The sequence below is a fragment of the Hypanus sabinus genome, chromosome 1, assembly GCF_030144855.1.
Source record: "Hypanus sabinus isolate sHypSab1 chromosome 1, sHypSab1.hap1, whole genome shotgun sequence".
In the NCBI taxonomy this organism is placed as follows: Eukaryota; Metazoa; Chordata; class Chondrichthyes; order Myliobatiformes; family Dasyatidae; genus Hypanus; species Hypanus sabinus.
In genome coordinates this window covers 186,369,623-186,390,311 of record NC_082706.1, presented here as the reverse complement: position 1 = coordinate 186,390,311, position 20,689 = coordinate 186,369,623, and the positions used below count along the sequence as shown (strand labels likewise).

The 20,689-nt window shown below is 40.4% G+C and overlaps 2 protein-coding genes across 24 annotated transcripts in view; one reads left to right on the top strand and one right to left on the bottom strand.

Annotated features, from left to right (window-relative positions):
• LOC132401241 (interaptin-like) overlaps window positions 1-19,875 on the bottom strand; it is a 617,788-nt gene extending 597,913 nt beyond the window's left edge. For 6 of the 17 annotated variants that reach the window (XM_059983244.1, XM_059983267.1, XM_059983373.1 and 3 more), the window contains exons 1-2: window positions 19,510-19,875; window positions 3,118-3,267 (exon numbers count right to left, since the gene is read on the bottom strand). In XM_059983244.1, the coding sequence (XP_059839227.1) occupies window positions 3,118-3,267; window positions 19,510-19,737 (378 nt within the window). In that variant the 5' untranslated portion in view covers window positions 19,738-19,875. The remainder of the gene's footprint in view (window positions 1-3,117; window positions 3,268-19,509) is intronic. The other 11 variants (XM_059983257.1, XM_059983293.1, XM_059983326.1 and 8 more) reach the window with 2 other exon arrangements.
• The window catches only part of pex2 (peroxisomal biogenesis factor 2), a 34,388-nt gene continuing 33,558 nt past the window's right edge, over window positions 19,860-20,689 (top strand). For 3 of the 7 annotated variants that reach the window (XM_059983406.1, XM_059983423.1, XM_059983402.1), the window contains exon 1: window positions 20,148-20,385. In XM_059983406.1, coding sequence (XP_059839389.1) covers window positions 20,377-20,385 — 9 coding nt within the window. In that variant the 5' untranslated portion in view covers window positions 20,148-20,376. The other 4 variants (XM_059983417.1, XM_059983439.1, XM_059983393.1 and 1 more) reach the window with 3 other exon arrangements.

The following is a 20,689-nucleotide window of genomic DNA, read 5'->3' as shown; positions in this document are numbered from 1 at the left end:
TTTACTAGGATGTTACTTGGGTTTCAGCACTTAAGTTACAGAGAAAGGTTGAACAAGTTAGGTCTCTATTCATTGGAGCGTAGAAGGTTGAGGGGGGATTTGATATTTAAAATTTTGAGAGGGATAGATAGAGTTGACGTGAACAGGCTGTTTCCATTGAGAGTAGGGGAGATTCAAACTAGAGGACATGATTTGAGAGTTAGGGGGCAGAAGTTTAAGGGAAACACGAGGGGGTATTTCTTTACTCAGTGATAGCTGTGTGGAATGAGCTTCCTGTAGAAGTAGTAGAGACCAGTTCAGTTGTGTCATTTAAGGTAAAATTGGATAGGTATATGGACAGGAAAGGAGTGGAGGGTTATGGGCTGAGTGCGGGTAGGTGGGACTAGGTGAGATTAAGGGTTCAGCACGGACTAGGAGGGCCAAGATGGCCTGTTTCCATGCTGTGATTGTTATATGGTTATATTCCATCTGCCACTTTTTTCCTTGCTTGTCCATCACTTCCCTCTGGTGCTCCTCCTCCTTCCTCATCTTCCATGGTCTTCTACCCTCTTGTATCAGATTTCCCATCCTCCTTTCACCAATCAACTTCCCAGCTCTTTACTTCACCCACTCCTCTTCCCACTTTCACCAATCACCTAGTACTTTTCCCTCCCCCTCCCACCTTCTTACTCTGACTTCTCATCCTTTTTCCCAGTCCAAATGAAGGTTTCCATCCCAAAACATTGACTGTTTATTCCTTTCCACAGATGCTGCCCGACCCACTGAGTTCCTTCAGCATTTTGTGTATGTTGCAAAGGGCTGGAGATGAAGGAATCTGATAGGAGAGGAGAGTGGATAAAAGGAGAAAGGAAAGGAAGAAGAGACCCAGGAGGAAGTGATAGGCAGGTGAGAAGAGATAAAAGGGAACAGAAGAGGGGAGGAGGGGGGAAAGGAAAATTACTGAAAGGACGGATCTGTTATCACCATCAGGTTGGAGGCAACCAGATGGAATATAAGGTGTTGCTCCTCCACTGATGGTGACTTCCTCTTGGCAAAAGAGATGGCAACATGATGATCTGGGAATGGGAATTAAAATGTCTGGCCATTAAGAAGTTTGCTTTGCTGAAATAGGAATCTCAAATACCTATCCAATGCAATATATACCTTAATAACTAGTCATCCAACCTAGCAGAAATAATATACTAACATACGTAAACAGCAGGGCAGGGACCTACATCTCGATTGCAGCAGCACTGTTAATCCATGTAATGTTGAAAGGTAATCTGGTAGACCCATTGAAAACCTACTGACATGAGCACCAAGAGAATAATGTACCGACACACCCTATTTCAAGTGAAATGTTAAACATCTGGTTTTAAGTGGGTCTACCACATAACCTTTTACCACATAAATGATAAAGATCCCGTTCACCATTCTGAAGAGAAGTATACCAATGTTAACAATATTTAGATATTAACAACACAATCACAGATCATTGCATTCTTTGAAGACCATTAATTTCTTGAGGTCCCAAACCTAAAACGAATACAACATTTCAGATGGGAACTGATCAAAGCAAATATTCCATTAATCTTTTTGATTAATGTTTATAGTTTTGTATCCGCATTTAATGAATCCTGTAAAACAGACTAACAACCTCAATACCCTGACACAGCCCCTGCCCATAATTAATAATCATGTGCGGAACTAAAGCAGTGTATTGCCAAACTTCTTTATTTTACAAATGTTAATCTAGATTCCCTTTAAAAGTTTCTACCATTCAGTTCCATCACCATTACTGGCACAAATTCAAATACTAATGAGTGACTCATTAGCAATGCTTATAAATTACTTCCCAACGGCAAATGCTTTCACATTCTCCAAGGCCTTGACACCCTCCTTAAAGTCAGCCATATTATCTTAAATATGTTCTTGCCAATAATATAAAATTGCTTTTTATAATATTCAGGATCCCAGATGCAGAAATCACTGTATTATCGCAACACAGGACAGCATTCTGCCCATTGAGCCCGCACTTGTACCTCAATTAATAACTCTCACAGGGTCATAGCTTTGCTCATATGCCATTAGCCTGTAAATTATTTTTCCCCTCAATGCTTATCCATTACCTTTTTGAAAGCCCTGACTGAATTTGTTTCCCTCCTCTTCAGCATATTTCAGATCATATCTTATCTATAGGAAATAGTAGACACACAAGGGAAAACAATAGACTCTTTCTAGAAACCTTTGAAACAATGCCTGTATCTGATCCATAAACTTGTTTTTGACAAATTTATTTTCAAATGTCATCTCCAATCTCCAAAAAGTTCCCAATAAATTTTCCAATCCTCAAAAGAATAGTTGTCATTTACTTTACAAAATATAAAGTCCTTCTTTATCAGGAGCTTAAGAAAGGATTTCAGGTTAGTAGAAAATTTAAGAAAATGTAAATGACATTTTGGTGTATATGTATCTGAATGGCTTCTAGTTTCCCTTCTCCTATGAATTTCAAATACTCTAGCTAGGAAGCAGCTTATTCCCCTCAATTAATGTTTCTCCAATGAAAACCACAGTGCCCAAGCATAGACAAATTGGAAAAATTAATATATTAATCACTTTCTTCTGCACCAACTACCCCATAAAAAAAAATGATTATTGGACTGAGTGGAATAGTCATTTTATGTGCATTTATTTTCAAACCGGATATAGAATTAAATGCATTAAATCCAAGACCAGCAATGTTGAACACATTGCTTTCAGACAGAAATCTGTGAAACTAAAGGCAAAGAAATTATACAGGTTTTATGAAGTTTGAGAAATTTATTACCTCCAGTACTTAATATGTACAAATTACAATGCTTTGTTCCCAAGAAAGCATTAAAATGTGAAATGTTTGGTATTCTATTAGGGTAAGAATAGAAATTGTTGGTCTAAAAGTTCAGACTGCTATGGAATGGATATGTTGTACACGTCTATCTATGTTTAAAGGAATCATTCACATTCCACCCAGTAACATTACCCAGACTACAATAATCAAGAATCAAGCATCAATTACTTCAACAGAGCCCGCCAAGCATTTTCAAATTATCAGACCCAAATTTCAACAGCTAAGAAATAAGAATATACACATAATCTTACATTTAATAGTTGGTCATCTCTCTGCAGTCTGGTATCCAGATTCACAATCTTTTCATTTGCTTCTTTTTCAAGGTCTTCGATTGTCTGAACCAAGATTTTGTTTTGGTTGCCAAGATCATTTATATAAGACTGAAGAATCCTTGCCTTCATCTACAAATAAAACCAAATCAGTTAAACCAGACACTTTAGACCACTGAATTTTTGCCACGATGATTACCACCAAGCTTACTTCAACCTGAAGGCCTGAGCAGATTGAACAATGTTATCCTTCATCTGAAATCCAAGTTGTGACTGGTATCAGAGAACATATGGAATTATGTACATTTTGCCCAATTTTCAAGTCAAATCAAGCAGGATTCATTTTAGCTTTCTTGTTCATGCTTACAGAAATCTCTTCAAACTCACTTGAATTCTACCTTCACACGTACATACATTCAGACTGAATTATGTTCGTGAGGAGTGCGATAGAAAAGAAGGATCTGGGAACACAGATGGAAACATAGAAAATAGGTGCAGGATCCATAATTTCTTCAAAGTGGATAGAGTAGATAGGGTTATAACGAAAGTTTTTGGCACAATGGCCTTCATTTATCATTCTACTAAGTCCAGGAGATGGGATATTACGATGAAATTGTATAAGACATTGATGAGGCCTAACTTGGAGTATTGTGTGCAGTTTTTGGTCACCTACCCTACAGGAAAGATGTAATAGGATTGAAAGAGTGCTGAGAAAATTTGCAAAGACTTTGTAAGGATTTGGGGACTGAAGTTATAGGGAAAGGGTGAATAGGTTAGAATTTTATTACCTGGAATGGGAGGTATACAAAATTATGAGGGATGCCGATAGGGTAAATGCTAACAGGCTTTTTCCACCACGGTTGGGTGAAACTACAGCTAAAGGTCATGGGTTAAGGGTGAAAGATGGAATGTTTATGAGGAACAAGAAGGGGAATTTCTTCAATTACAGGGTGATGAGAGTGTGGTACGAGTTGTCAGTGAAAGTGGCAGATGTGGGTTCAATTTCAACATTTAAGAGAAATTTGGATCAGTACATGAATGGGAGGTACATGGAGGACTATGGCCCAGGTGCAGGCCAAAGGGACTAGGTAGATGAATGGTTTGGAACAGATTAGATGGGCTGAAGGGCTTGTTTTTTGCTGTAGTGTTCAATGACTATAACAGCAACTTGATTCACAAACAACGTAACCAATAATTATTGCTACGTGTACAAAATTGCAAATTAAATAGTACTGGAAATTAGCACATCTTTTGCAGTAGTCCAGGCAGATTGAGATCTTTATCCTGGATTATGGCATCGCTTTTACATGCTATCGTCACATGCTATCATCTGGCAGTTTTAATGAGGAATCCACAAGGTGTCACCAAGTGTGCTGAACAATACAGAATTTAATTTCTTGTAAATAAATGTGAAAAAGTCTTTTCAAATACAATGATGCTGTATGCTCAATTTTTTTAAATTATGTAATTAATTGTTTTATGGAATATAATCAACTTCAAATCAAACTATTTATATAAGCAATTCTCTGAATAATTCTATATTATGACACAAAGATTTACTAGCATGACAGGGCAAACAGAATTTAAACTTGTAAGGAAATTATATCCACAGGACTTTCAACTTAATGGCAAACACCTCTCCTGTAAGAAAGGAAGTCTAAAAGGAGGAAGTCTTGTTACACTGGACTTCCAAAATAGCATTTGTAGAAGTCCATTAGCAATTCTGCACAGGTTTAACTGTCAACGCCCAACTTTGTGGAAGTGGAGGGAGGTCAACAAAAGTTAGAAATTCTTTTTGAAAAAACACCACCGCAATTTTCCTTCCACCTTTATAAACACCAGTTGTCAGTGAGCTACTTCAACAAATAAATACAAATGAATTGCAGAAAGATACCAAAACAATATTAAGGATACAGTATTTACTTATGAAGTAAATTGTTCCTTCCACTACTTACTTGGTATTGAGATTTCTAAAATACCAAAGAAACATAGAAAACCTACAGCAAAGCACAGACCCTTCAGTCCACAAAGCTGTGCTGAACATGTACTTACTTTATTAATTGCCTAGGGTTACCCACAGCCCTCTATTTTTCTAAGACACTACGGATGCTAAAAACAATGGACAACGAATTTCTTCAAAAGTGCTGCTTTCTTTGGAATTTTTTTTTTGGCTATGATAGACCGCTCGAAGCTGATCACAACTATAATTTTAGACTACTTGTATAATGTAGGAATTCGGAGAAACAAGAAATTAATTTTTATTGAATATAATGTGTTTAATTGTATAATAGTGCTGATGCTTTGCAATAGTTCAACTAAGCTAAGAATGTTTTGTTGATGATTTTCACTTGTACTCAGTGACTGAGGCTTCTTACTCAAGGGCCAAAAACAATCAGCTAGCATTGATGGATTCCAGTTGGCCTGATACTATTTCTCTATAACCACAATGTCCTGGTGAAATTTTTCACCATGCTTGTCACTGACCATGCCAAGATTTGAAGGAACACAGAAAATGAATCTTTAGTGGCATGTTGCACATCATGGTTTTGTATGCTTTAAGCACATCAACCAGCTTGGTGCTCTGTAGTTGCCATGGAAATTTTCAACATCCTTAAATGCTTTCCATGCAATTTTCTCCAGTCCCATAAGAAGTTCTTCAAATTGCCAGTCATTGATGACACGTTTGACTTGTGGACCAACAAAACTGCCTTCCTTAATCTTACCATCAGTTATTCTAGGAAACATCTGTTTCAAACATCAAAATCCTTCATGGAAATTTATAGCCTTTCTAAAGCCTGTCCTGCCATGCAGCATCCACCCTGCCTAAGCATGCCCAGGCATACCAGGAAAAGAAAAAAAAGTTTGCAGCTTACGTTGTACATTTTAATTTACTTGTATTATGAATAAAAATAACAAATATAGGGATTTCAAAAAAATGCTGCATTTTTTTATTAAGTGCAATTGTGAACAATAGCCAGATCAGAAATGCTGATTAAGTCAACTAGTTCCCAAAGAGAACTCTGATAGGCCAATCAGATGGTTTACTGGTGCTCAGCGATAGAACATTAAAAAAAATGTACAATTAAGAAACATTAAAAAAAAGTAGAAATACTGCAGTTGTGATGATCATGATGAAGTCTGCTAGAGAGAGACATGTATGCACATGCTGTCCTCCATAATTTAGAGAGATTGAAGGATAAGGTTACAGGGTGACAAAACGTGACAGGAGCACTTGGAACTAAAAACTAATCCCTACCGGGAAAAAACAGCACCTGATCATTCTGCACTGTTCTTCAGCAGTTTAAGGACTAAGTTCAGCCGGAACATAACTCACAAGTGCTCTTGAAAGTCAGGTATTAACCCTACCTGCCAACAACCAAGCATTGCCATCCTGGTTCCCTTCATGATATGTTATGAAGAACCATGTGACTCCCACCCAGAGATGATAGGTGTTTGTGCACTCAACTCTTGAAGGCTTGGACCCGATTGTCACAGATGTTTCCAACCACAGCATCTGGAAGGTTGTTCTAAATTCTGATAGCACATTGAAGGAAGCTTCTATCCAGTGTGTAGGTTCTCACATCAGGCATAATAACAGCATGAACAGGCATAGATAAACTTGATGATGTGGTGCACTGTCTCTCATAAGATGAAGGCAGTATGGCGCGAAAGTCTGCAGGGCTGTGGCTGGTGTGCATTTTGTATAACACAGTAGCTACAGCAACCTGTCATCTGTGGTGTAAGCTACTGATGGTTAACTTCTCATGAGCTGTGGCTTCATCTACACCTATAATCCTGAGAGCCTTTCTTTGAATGGAGTCAAGCTGGTTGAGGACACACTGTGAGGCATTCATCCATGATAAGCAGGCATACTCCATGATACTTCACATGATAAGGAAATTTCATGATGACTTTAACAGCCCAAAATCCGTAAGATACACCCAAATGTAAAATCTTTGTTGCCCAGTGAAATCAGAAATAAAACAGAGAATGCTGGAAAACTTTGCTGGTCAGCAGTTCTCCAGTGCTGTTCCAGTGAACCTAGTTTAAGAAATAGCAGATTATAGACTACCAGACTCAGAGTTTGGCAATTTCAGGTAAACAGTATTCCAGAATTTTCATTGTTTTAGTTTAGAATTCCACCATCCAGATGATTTTTTTTTTAATTTCAAATATTAATTCTGCTTCTCAAATTTGCAGCTTCCTTAATTCATAAATTTTCTTCGTGCTCCTTCCTTCTTATTTCACAGTATCTCGAAACCAAATCAAATCCAACTTGAAATGCTAATTCTATTTCTCTGCACAATGCTGACTGATATTCCTAATGTGACCTTCTAAAATATAATTTCTCTTTTCCTTTTGGTAAAATAGAAGTGGAAAATACTAAAAATCCTTAGGAGAAGGTCATATTAGGAATATCCAACACACAGTAAATTGACACCATGCTCCTTCTAATGCTACAGTGACACTGTAATACCCTTGGGATTAATAAAGTATCTCTCTATCTAAGTTCTCTTCTCACTACTGCCGTCAGGAAGGAGATGCAGAAGCCTCAGGTCCCATATCACAAGGTTCAGGAACGGTTATACCCCTCAACCATCAGGCTCCTGAACCAAGGGAGATAACTTCACTCACCCCTACACTGAACTGATACGATAATCTATGGACACATTTTCAAGGATTATCTAACTATCACTATCAGATTCATTTTTTCATATTTATTCCATATTTATTTATTTTGATTTTTTTTGTATTTACAATTTGTTGTCTTTTGTACATTGGTTGTGTCTTCCATTTTTGCTGTGTGTTGTTTTTCATCAATTCTATTGTACTTCTTCAATTACAAAATAAAGAAAATAAATCTCAGGATAGTATATGACAACATATATGTACTTTGATAATAAATTTGCTTTGAATTTTCTGAACATCAAGAATAGCTCTCTCAGATCAGCTAGTAGTCCTGGCCTACGAATGGAAGATGGAATGCTCTCCATCTGTTTCCAAATCTATCCCACAACTGCTACAACAGTCCTAACAAAATAAACACAGCAGGTCCAGAACCTGATATACCAGGTCAACACTCTTTGTGATTTACCCTAATCGAAGTGTGTATACTTTGGTAGGGAATGAACTGTCCTTCACAGAAAAGTGGATTTGTAACTTCAATCACGTTAAGAGCATAAGCCTTCCCATCCTTGGTTCAATGAAAATGCAAATGCGCAGTTACTAATACAAGACTAATTTGAAAAATAATCACAATGCATGTTAAGTTGCAGAAGTGCCCCACAGCACCAGGTTCTGGGAAAGTTATTAGCCTTCAATCATCAGGCTCTTATAACCATATAACCATCTAACAATTACAGCATGGAAACAGGCCATCTTGGCCCTTCTAGTCCGTGCCGAGCGCTTACTGTCACCTAGTCCCACTGACCCGCACTCAGCCCATAACCGTCCATTCCTTTCCGGTCCATATACCTATCCCATTTTACTTTAAATGACAATACCGAACCTGCCTCTACCACTTCTACTGGAAGCTCGTTCCACACAGCTACCACTCTCTGAGTAAAGAAATTCCCCCTTGTGTTACCCTTAAACTTTTGCCCCTCTCAACTCATGTCCTCGTTTGAATCTCCCCTACTTTCAATGGAAAAAGCCTATCCACGTCAACTCTACCTATCCCCCTCATAATTTTAAATACCTCTATTAAGTCCCCCCTCAATCTTCTACGCTCCAAAGAATAAAGACCTAACTCATTCAATCTTTCCCTGAAACTTAGGTGCTAAAACCCAGGTAACATTCTAGTAAGTCTTCTCTGTACTCTATTTTGTTGACATCTTTCCTATAATTCAGTGACCAGAACTGTACACAATACTCCAAATTCGGCCTTACCAATGCCTTGTACAATTTTAACATTACATCCCAACTCCTATACTCAATGCTCTGATTTATAAAGGCCAGCATACCAAAAGCTTTCTTCACTACCCTATCCACATGAGAGTCCACCTTCAGGGAACTATGCACTATTATTCCTAGATCACTCTGTTCTACTGCATTCCTCAATGCCCTACCATTTACCATGTATGTCCTATTTGGATTATTCCTACCAAAATGCAGCACCTCACATTTATCAGCATTAAACTCTATCTGCCATCGTTCAGCCCACTCTTCTAATTGGCCTAAATCTCTCTGCAAGCTTTGAAAACCTACTTCATTATCCACAACGCCGCCTATCTTAGTTCATCTGCATACTTACTAATTCAATTTACCACCCCATTATCCAGATCATTAATTAATATGTCAAACAACATTGGACTCAGTACAGATCCCTGAGGCACACCACTAGTCACCAGCTTCCAACCTGACAAACAGTTATCCACCACTACTCTCTGGCATCTCCCATCCAGCCACTGTTGAATCCATTTTACTACTTCAATATTAATACCTAACAATTGAACCTTCCTAACTAACCTTCCGTGCGGAACCTTGTCAAAGGCCTTACTGAAGTCCATATGGACAACATCCACTGCTTTACCCTCAACTTTCCTTGTAACCTCTTCAAAAAATTCAATAAAATTTGTCAAACATGACCTTCCATGCACAAATCTGTTGACTGTTCCTAATCAGACCCTGTCTACCCAGATTATATACCATCTCTAAGACTACTTTCCATTAATTTACTCACCACTGATGTCAAACTGACAGGCCTATAATTGCTAAGTTTACTCTTAGAACCCTTTTTAAACAATGGAACCACATAAGCAATACGCCAATCCTCTGGCACCATCCCAGTTTCTAATGACATTTGAAATATTTCTGTCAGAGCCCCTGCTATTTCTACACTAGCCTCCCTCAAGGTCGTAGGGAATATCTTGTCAGGACCCAGAGATTTATCCACTTTTATATTCCCTAAAAGCGCCAGTACTTCCTCCTCTTTGATCATCATAGTTTCCATAACTTCCCTATTTGTTTCCCTTACCTTACACAATTCAATATCCTTCTCCTTAGTGAATACCGAAGAATTGTTCAATATCTCCCCCATCTCTTTCAGCTCCACACATAGCTGTCCACTCTGATTCTCTAAGGGACCAATTTTACCCCTCACTATCCTTTTGCTATTAATATAACTGTAGAAACCCTTCGTATTTATTTTCACCTTACTTACCAAAGCAACCTCGTATCTTCTTTTAGCTTTCCTAATTTCTTTCTTAAGTTTCTTCTTACATTCTTTATATTCTTCGAGAATCTCGTTTACTCCATGCTGCCTATATTTATTGCAGATATCTCTCTTTTACCTAACCAAGTTTCCAATATCCCTTGCAAACTATGGCTCTCTCAAACTTTAAACCTTTCCTTTCAACCTAACAGGAACATAAAGATTCTGTACCCTCAAAATTTCACCTTTAAATGACCGCCATTTCTCTATTACATCCTTCCCATAAAACAAAATGTCCCAATCCACTCCTTCTAAATCCTTTCACATCTCCTCAAAGTTAGCCTTTCTCCAATCAAAAATGTCAACCCTGGGTCCAGTCCTATCCTTCTCTATAATTATACTGAAAGTAATGGCATTGTGATCACTGGACCCAAAGTGCTCCCCAACACATACCTCCATCATCTGACCTATTTCACCTAACTCACCTTTCAGGGCCTCATCACTCTTCCTACCCACGTCATTGGTCCCTACATGGGCCATGACATCTGGCTGCTCACCCTCCCTCTTAAGAATACTGAGAACTCGATCCAAGATATTGTGGACCCTGGTATCAGGGAGGCAACAGACTATCCAAGATTCTCCATCCCTTCTACAGAACCTCCTATCTGTCCCCCTAACTATCAAATCCCCTATCACTACTGCTCTCCTCTTTTCCCTCCTTCCCTTCTGAGCTGAGGGTTCAGTCTCTGTGTCAGAAACGCAACTACTGCAACTTGTCCCTGGTAGGTCGTCCCCACCAACAGCATCCAGAACGGTATACTTATTGTTGATGGGAACGGCCACAGGGGTGCTCTGCTCTTCCTGTCTATTCCCCTCCCCTCTCCTGACAGTCACCCAACTACATGTCTCCTGACTCCTAAGGGTGACTATCTCCATGAAACTCCTGTCTATTTCTGCCTCTGCCTCCTGAATGATCCATAGTTTATCCAGCTCCAGCTCCAGTTCCCTAACAGTTTGTCAGGAGCTGCAGCTGGATGCACCTTTTGCAGGTGTAGCCATCAGGGACAACAGTGTTCACCCTGACTTCCCACATACTGCAAACAGAGCACTCAACTGCCCTAACTGCTGCCTCCATTACCTACTCCTAATCTATTTAGATTAATTAAAGGACTTACCCGGCCTTATCTTACCTGGAGAGAAGCTGGTACTCAGCCTCTGCTCGCTATTTAAATTCTCCCGCTGCCTCACGGGCTGACTTTCACGCGCTTGCACAGTTGTGCCCCATTCAACCTCGCCTCTGCCTGTTCTCGCAGAAGCCTTTTGAGCCAAAGCCGTCCCACTCTGCCTCAGTCTGCTACGACGATAGCCGCTGTATATGGCGGTCTTCCTTTTTAAACCTTTGGCGCGCTACATCACTCACCTGCGCAGTCAAGCCTCTTTGCCGTGATTAGTTTAAAAAAAGCTTCTCTCCGAGCTTCTTTTACCTCTTCCCTCTCTGCCTCTTGCTGCGATTTGACCGAGTGGTTAAATCTTGAACCAGTGGGGATCATCTCACTCAACTTCACTTGCCCCATCACTGAATTGTTCCCATAACCTATGGACTCATTTTCAAGAGCTCTTCATCTCATATTATTGGTATTTATTACATTTTTTCTTTTGTATTTGCAGTTTGTTGTCTGGGAGCGATCCCTGCAGTCTCTACGCGACTCCCTTGTCCATTCGTCCCCCCCATCCTTTCCCACCGATCTCCCTCCTGGCACTTATCCTTATAAGCAGAACAAGTGCTACACCTGCCCTTACACTTCCTCCCTCACCACCATTCAGGGCCCCAGACAGTCCTTCCAGCTGAGGCAACACTTCACCTGTGAGTCGGCTGGTGTGGTATATTGCGTCCGGTGCAGCCTTTTATATATTGGTGAGACCCGACACAGACTGGGAGACCGTTTCGCTGAACACCTACACTCTGTCCACCAGAGAAAGCACGATTTCCCAGTGGCCACACGTTTTAATTCCACGTCCTATTCCCATATATGTCTATCCACGGCCTCCTCTTCTGTCAAGATGAAGCTACACTCAGTTTAGAGGAACACCTTATATTCCGTCTGGGTAGTCTCCAACCTGATGACATGAACACTGATTTCTCTAACTTCCGTTAATGCTCCTCCTCCCCTTCTTACCCCAACTCTGATTTATTTATTCCCCCTTTTTTTTCCCTCTCTCTGCCCATCGCTCTTTGCTTGTTCTCCATCTTCCTCTGGTGCTCCCCTCCCCCTTTCTTTCTCTCTAGGCCTCCCATCCCATGATCCTTTCTCTTCTCCAGCTCTGTATCCCTTTTGCCAATCACCTTTCCAGCTCTTAGCTTCACCCCACCCCCTCCTGTCTTCTCCTGTCATTTTGGATTTTCCCCTCCCCCTCCTACTTTAAAATCTCTTACTATCTTTTATTTGTTAGTCCTGACGAAGGGTCTCGGCCCAAAACGTCAACAGTGCTTCTTCCTATAGATGCTGCCTGGCCTGCTGCATTCCACCAGCACAGGGGTCAGCAACCTTTACCACTGAAAGAGCCACTTGGACCCGTTTCCCACAGAAAAGAAAACACTGGGAGCCGCAAAACCCGCTTGACATTTAAAATGAAATAACACTGCATACAACGTTTTGTTTTGCCTTTATGCTATGTATAAACAAACTATAATGTGTTGCATTTATGAAATTGATGAACTCCTGCAGAGAAAATGAAATTACATTTCTGCATGCAACAAAAACATTTTGAACTCCGAAAAAAAGACGTTGGGTTGAAGGTTACTTTTAAGTAAAATACTCAACGTCTATTTGAGTCCTTCTTGTATTTATGAAAAACGCCAAACTTAAATTTGCCGCCAGCAGCAAACCAAAAATAACGTCAGCCAGCTGTCAACCTGAAAAATAAAAGGACTATTTCACTGAACAATGAAAACATATGAATATACGTAAAATAATAGGCAATTAAAATATTTATCATACTTGTTCAGGTTGACTCACACCTGACAATGCAGTCGTATTTAGTAGGGATGGATCGATGCTTAGGGGAGTGACCGGGAAGGATAATGTGTTTTTTTCCTCTCTGAACTCACAGAAGCGTTTCCCAAACGATGTTTGCATTGCGATGATTGCAGAATGTAAATACTCCGAATTTATCATGTCGTGACCTTGTTTGAACTCTCTCAAATTGGGGAAGTGAGACAATGTGCCTTTCTGTAAATCTCTGGCAAGCAACGTCAACTTGCGCTCGAATGCCAAAACATCCTCCAACATGTGCAGGGCTGTACGTCCTTACCCCGTTGAAGAGCTGTGTTCAGCGTGTTCAGGTGCGCTGTCATGTCTACCATGAAGTGTAGCTTTTCCAGCCACTCTGGCTGTTCCAGCTCAGGAAAGTTGAGCCCTTTGCTGCCCAGGAAAGTTGAGCCCTTTGCTGCCCAGGAAAGTTTTCACTTCTTCCAGACACGCGACAAAGCGTTTCAGCACCTCCCCTTTGGACAGCCACCGGACTTTGTTGTGCAGCAGGAGATCAGAATATGCGCTTTCCAGCTCGTCCAGTAACAAACGGAATTGACGGTGATTTAAACTTTTTGCCATTATTTTATTGACAATCTGAATGACAACATCCATTACTTCTGTGCATTCCGGAGGAAATGTTTGAGCGCACAGTGCCTCTTGGTGCAAGATGCAGTGAAAAGTCAGCAGCTTTCTGTCCAGCGACTTCTGCAGTAAAGCCACAAATCCCTTGTGCGTTCCCGTCATATTCGGTGCCCCATCAGTAGCTACTGACACCAGATGGGTGGTCTTTATTCCTTTGGCTCTTAAACAATTCAAGACAGCCTCACAGATGTCCTCCCCCCGTGTTTGGTCTTTTAGAGGTATCAACTCAATCAGTTCTTCCTGTGGCCCGGCAGAGTTTACATACCGGCAGAACAACGCTATTTGTTCAATATCACCTTTGTCTTTAGACTCGTCACAGGCAATCGAGTAGGCCACAGCTGAATTGATGTCTTTAATTTGCTGTCTTGTGATGTCTTCTGCCATTTTTATGGTTCTGTCTTTGACAGTCTTTGCAGAGAGGGGCATATCCCTGATTTTCTGCACAATTTCACTCTTGTTTTTAAAGTCCGTGAATAGATGTTCTGAAATCTTAATGAAAGATTCTTTTATATATTCACCATCTGTAAACTGCTTCCCGTGCCTGACTATTTCCTGAGCGGCAATATAACTGGCGTATGTCGTTGATTTTCCAGACTTCATCCATTTCTGGAAATGATTTTTGCTCAGATCAACCTTCCGCATCAGTTCCGAAACGGCTTTTTTTCTCTCATCTCCATCCGGATATTTTTGAGCAAAGGCTGCGTGTTTATTCTGGAAATGCCTTGCGACATTTGACTTTTTGTTGTTTGCTAGTTTCTCATTGCATATTAAGCATACCGGTAAACCAGTCTCGTCAACAGTGAAAGCAAATGAATCTGTCCACGTATCATTAAACGTTCTGTTTTCTTCAGTCACTTTTCTTTTTTTAGAATTCTCCATAGTTGGCTTACCTTGGATCGAAAAATTAAAGAAATCGCGCACTGGCGGGTGTCAGGTATTGGCAGTGGTGACGTATATTAATAGCGATAAAAACACGTTGTAGCGGTGTGCTCACGCAGTCAGTAAACTGCAGTCGAATAACTTTATTCGAACTAAACAGCCTTGCTTTTAAGCCTCCCTCAACCCAGCCCCCATGGACGCAGATGCTGCAAAAGACGCGTACTCACAAACCCCCGTAGGCTATCTCCCTTAGCCTGAATGCTGGCTAATTGTGAGCCGTTTCGGATGTGCCAGGAAATGTGTCGCCACACTTAGATTGTACAAGATCACCATAATCTTCAAATTTAGAATTACATTTCAAAAGCTAACAAACTAACATAAAATACATTTTAATTAAATACTGACCAATTATTTCCCAAAGCCACAGGGAGCCGCAGCACAGAGGTGAAAGAGCCACAAATGGCTCGGGAGCCGCAGGTTGCCGACCCCCGCACCAGCATTTTGTGTGTGTTACCTTAGGGGTAAGTTGCTTTACAAAAAAAAACACAGAGCAGTTGATATCTGGAATGTGATGCCAGAGGAATCAGACACAAATAATACATACAAGACATTTAGAAATGCACATAAATAAAGCATATTAGTGTTGATGGACAAAATGGTCTATTTCTGTGCTTCACAAATCTTTGACTTAATAACTATAAGCAACATTCCAAATTGTCTGTTAACATGCTCATTACAACTGACATATAATTGCTTTTCCTATGTCTCTGCTAATAAATGAAAATATTCTGCTTTTCGTCTTAACCATCTTTAATGTCTGTTCTGCCAACTTCCAGAAACTCTCCCATGGGATATTGAAATGCCACTCCTTAGTATCCTACCAACAATATACCTGCAGAAACTGTTTTCCAGTCACAAAAACTATTGTAAAATATTAGCTTTCACTTCTTACCTTTCATTTCCTCAAAGTCATTTCCTTTGAGCCTTCTACATTTTTGGTAATCTGCCACATAAGATCTTTTCAAAAGCTTGGCTAAAGTACTTGCAGGCTATATCAAGAACACTGCACCTCAATAACCTAATCTGTGTCATCAAAATAATAGACCCTCACAGCCGTTGCAGTTAGGCTATTAATTACTCAGACTTCCTTATATCCTTTTTGTGAAGAATGGCACAAACTCAGCACATCTCCAGCACCATTCACAGGCCCAAACACCATTGGAAAATGACAGGTGTTCTCCCTTGCATTTCTTAGCAGTTTTGAATAAATTGCCAAACTTGGATGAAACATATCTGATTTGAAAGTTGCAAACCCCCTTAATTTCTCTTCTCTTGTATGTATATATTTCTTTTCAAACTACAGTGTCTCCATTGTCTTTGTGATATAAAAAAAGGTAATGGCTGATTGGTGGTTGCACTCTTTCCTTTGTTATCCTCTACACTTGGGGGGGAGGGAGGAACTTCATTTACATGACAACAAAGTTTTGATTTTACTTCTGATTTGTTAGGATACACGGAGCTATTAGTCCCAGACAAAAGTCACAACAGATTTAAATTTCAGAGATTTAGCAGGAGACAATCTTTGAATCTACAGACTGATATTTGTATAAGATTTCAGCAGAATGATGGAAGATTGATTAGAACAAGTAAACCTGCAGAGCTGAAAACAGGCATTCTTAGTAACATTTTGGATATAAATTACATGCAAACCCTAAAGCAAAACCTGACACTTAGATTGTACATTCACAGGTAACAGATTTCTGTTATACAAGTCACTGTTAAATTTAAATAATGGTGAAAGAAGGTGCAGATTTTGACTGTAGCTGATTAAGATGATTTTTGATCAAATTTTAATGAAAGAAATTGCTCATTGATTGACACCCAACTGATAAGTACACAACCACAAGTCAGATCTTGGCAAAAGTAGACTGGCAACACTTACTTGTAGGTTAGCCTACATCCAACAAATGAGGGTTATTCAAAAATACAATAAACCTGATTTTGATCCTGATGAAATTGGGTGTTCAGGATCTAGTGTTCCCATTAAGATGCAAGGTAAGAACAACAAGTCTAAGGAATACTGGGTATCAAGGATGCATAGTAATAAATTTTAAAAGTAAGCTAATGAGAACTGAAAAAGGGAAGGGTGGCAACAGTATAGGAAGTACTGAGGGGGTACTTCGAAAAGAAATTTGGCTGACAAAGAGAAAGCAATAAATAACACTAAAATCCATTTTGCAACTGTATTGAGGCAAGAGAGTAATTAAGAATAACAGAGCCAGAGACCATAGAAATGGTCTTACATGAATATGAAGACATCATAATTGAAGAAATCAAGCCACACGACATTGAAATTCCAGAATAATCTATTACTAAAAAGGTACTAGAGTCAAAGCAGACTCAATAAGTGGCTAAATGTACAGAACCTGATTAGATCTATACCAATTGTGACAGGAGGCAAGAAGGGTAATTAATAGGGCTTCTATAAAGATTTTAAAATTTTGGCTACCGGTAAGCGAGGCATCAGATGACAGGAGGTCAGCAAATGTAGTAGCTTTATTCAGAAGGGCAGTAAGAATAAGGTAGCAATTACAGATCGCGGAGTCTGACGTCAGTGATAAGAAAATCATTGGACAAATTTCTAAAGGACTGAATTCAAAGGTTCACTTTTTAAACAAAGTATACAACTCTGAGATTCTTCAATTCTCCAGTTAACCCTGAAACCAAGGAAGGAAAAAAAAGTAGCACGATCATCAACCCCCAAGTCCCACCTCCCCACACAAAAACAAACGAAAACAGAACAGGCACATTGACCCTCAAATCCCTCCTCCCACACAAAAAAAACAAATCAGGCACATCGACCCCCAAAGTAAATCTGAGGGTTTGGAAATCTGGGAGTTGTTAGAGTTCCTCCAGCATTTTGTGTGCGTTGTTTTGGATTTACAGCATCTGCAGATTTTCTCATTTTAGCAGTCTTATGTCTCCTTTCAGTTGGTCAGCATAGCATCTTGCCTGAATAATCTGACTAAATCTTTCAAAAGTTAACTAAGTGCATCAATATAGTGTGGCTGGTGTTTATAAAGCTTTCAATAAGACCCTAGGTGTGAGATTGGTCACTCCTATTGTGATACACAGTCTCAACCCCAAACATCAACTAACCCTTTGGCTCCAACCTCCAAGTTCCTCTAGTAGTTCACTTTTTTTCTGCATGAGATTGGCCAGAGCTATTAGAGCTCAGGGAAAGTTGGCAAATTTGCTCCAAAATTCACTTGTTGACAGGAGGCAGATGGTGATAGTGGCAGGTTGCATTTCGCTTTGATCAGTACTCAATTACTGTTTGTTTATTTTCATTCTTCATTTGTGTGAATATATACTTAATGGCCACTTCAGTAGGTACACCTGCTCATTAATGCAAATATTTAACCAGCAAATCAATGAACAAATCATGCAGAGCATGGGCAAAATTCAGTTGTTGTTCAGTGATCTAAGTGACTTTGACATTGGAATGATTGTTCTGCCAAACTCCAGTCTCCTGGGATATTCACACATAACTGTCTCTAGAGTTTACAGAGAATGGTGCGAAAAACAAAATAAATCCAGTAAGCAGCAGTTCTGTGTGTGAAAACACCTGGTTACCACGAGGAGTGAAGAGAATGGCCAGATTGGTTAAACAGACAAGGTGATGGCAGCAACTCAAATAACCATGGGTGTGCAGAAAAGCATCTCTGAATGCACCACACTTTGAATCTTGAAGTGGATGGGCTATAGCAGCAGAAGACCATAGGGGGGTTCCATTCCTGTACCTAATAAAGTGATCTGAGGGTAGAAGCAAGTTCCAGATGTCAGGAAAAGCAGTGACACTAATCATTCTGAAGAGGATGGTCTTCCAGACCCTTCAAAATTCTATATTTCAGTTTACATTGTTTCATCTTATTCTTCCTGCTCTAGTGCAGTACTTTTTTTTGTCTACCAGTAGTCTATTATATCCCAACTCTGAAGTCTAACATCCTCCTCAGTAATGCACTGAGTTTCATATCTTTTCCAAAATATAAAAATATACAAGAATAGCTCTGGAAAAAAAACATTTTGCTCCAATACAAATACATTTGAAGAGTGTAGTTTAACAAGTGAGCTAGTTATGAAATTTGACAAAAATTCTTAAGTTATACCGTCAAGATTCAACTATCATAATTGGTGATCTCTTTTCCAAACCAGAATCCCAGAGTACAATGTTCAATAATGGCACCGGAAAATTCAGTTTATTTTATTGCACAATTGCATCGAAGCAGAAATAATGTTAGAAGAATATAATTCTTCGAAACAAATCTGGAATGAGGAAATAAAGTTGAATTTGGCGTCAACGGGTAAACAAGCACTACAAATCTTTGCAAGAGGGTCTGTAAGTGCGTAACAACTAATTAATCCAGAGATCTGCAGTTGAACCTCATATGATGAATTCATTTCGTAGATGTACTGTCTTCTGGAACTTTGTTTATCATGGGACAGGTGGACAGCACCAGCAATGTGCAATTCAGTACAATTCGTCATGGCAAAGAAAGAAAATAACATCAAGCTTCCAGAAATTTATTTTGCTAAAATGAGATTAAAAGAGACACTTTGCATCCTTGTTCTTTACAAATTTATTCTCGTTTTCAATAGACTGCTCACCTTTAGCGTATCTTTGCTTTCATCTTTTTTCCCCATATGTCTCAATTTTTCTTCGTACATGTCTCTGAGCTCGTTCAACAAGTGCTTCATGTTTTGCCTGACTCCCGACGCTGGCGATAACGCCGATCTCCTGCCTCCCGCTCCTAACAGGTCCACGTCCCGCCACCAACAACCAACGCCAGCAGCATCACGGCATTTCACCAACCCGCTGTCAGAGCTGACTTCCATACGGCCGCTGCTCTCCGATAGCTGGGGCACACCAAGCCCCTTCCAGCCAGCCCCAGGGCCGGCCGACCATCACCCCCGGCGCGCCCCCGCCCCACTTCGAAACCAACGGACGCGCTCGCGGAACAGTCGCTCCCCCTGCTCTCATTGGCCGGGCGGGTTGCTCGGGGCCGCCCACGTCACTGCAACGGCCGGGGCGGGCAGCGAGCTTGAGGCGGGCTGAGCGGCGCCGTCCGCAGCCGGGCTGGGTCAAGCTGCAGGCACCGAAGGATGCCAACTGACCCCGTCTCGCATGACGACCGCCCGTGTTTACATCGGGGGAGGGGGGAGAGAGAGAGAGAGACCCGCGTGCACGTGACAACGCGCGCTCCGCGGGATTGGCTGGCCCGCGCCGGAGTTGGTGACAGGTAAAAAGGCCTTGCAGTCGGCGAAGCGTGTCTTATTTACCGGGTTTTATCTTCTCCGTACCTTTCTGCGCCGTTGCTGCCTGCACAATCGGCCTCAGCGTTTGAGTCTGTCAATTCAAAAAGGACGTTGAATTAAGCCGAGGCCTACCTGCGGTATTATGGGGCAATTTTGCTTAACATCTGTTACAAATTTGATTTGCTCGCTTTCACACGAATTTCATAGGTATTAACCTTGATGTTTTGGGTAAGTGATATCAAATTATTACCAAACAGACATATTTTAATGTGAGATAAGTAATAATTGCTAATTGAACCCCGCCATACAAGGTTTCGAGCCGAAACTTCCAGTTTATCCCCACCCCCGATGCTGCTCGGATCGCAGAGTTCCTGCGGCGGGAATGTTTATTGGTGCGGATTCTAGCATAAGTAGTTTCTCCTGTCTGATAATTGAAATATTTTGTTCTTTCCTAACTGAGAAATTGTTTTTTAAATGTAGGATCACCTTACTATTTCCCTCAGAAACTTAAAATTCTGTTCTGTATGCTTTG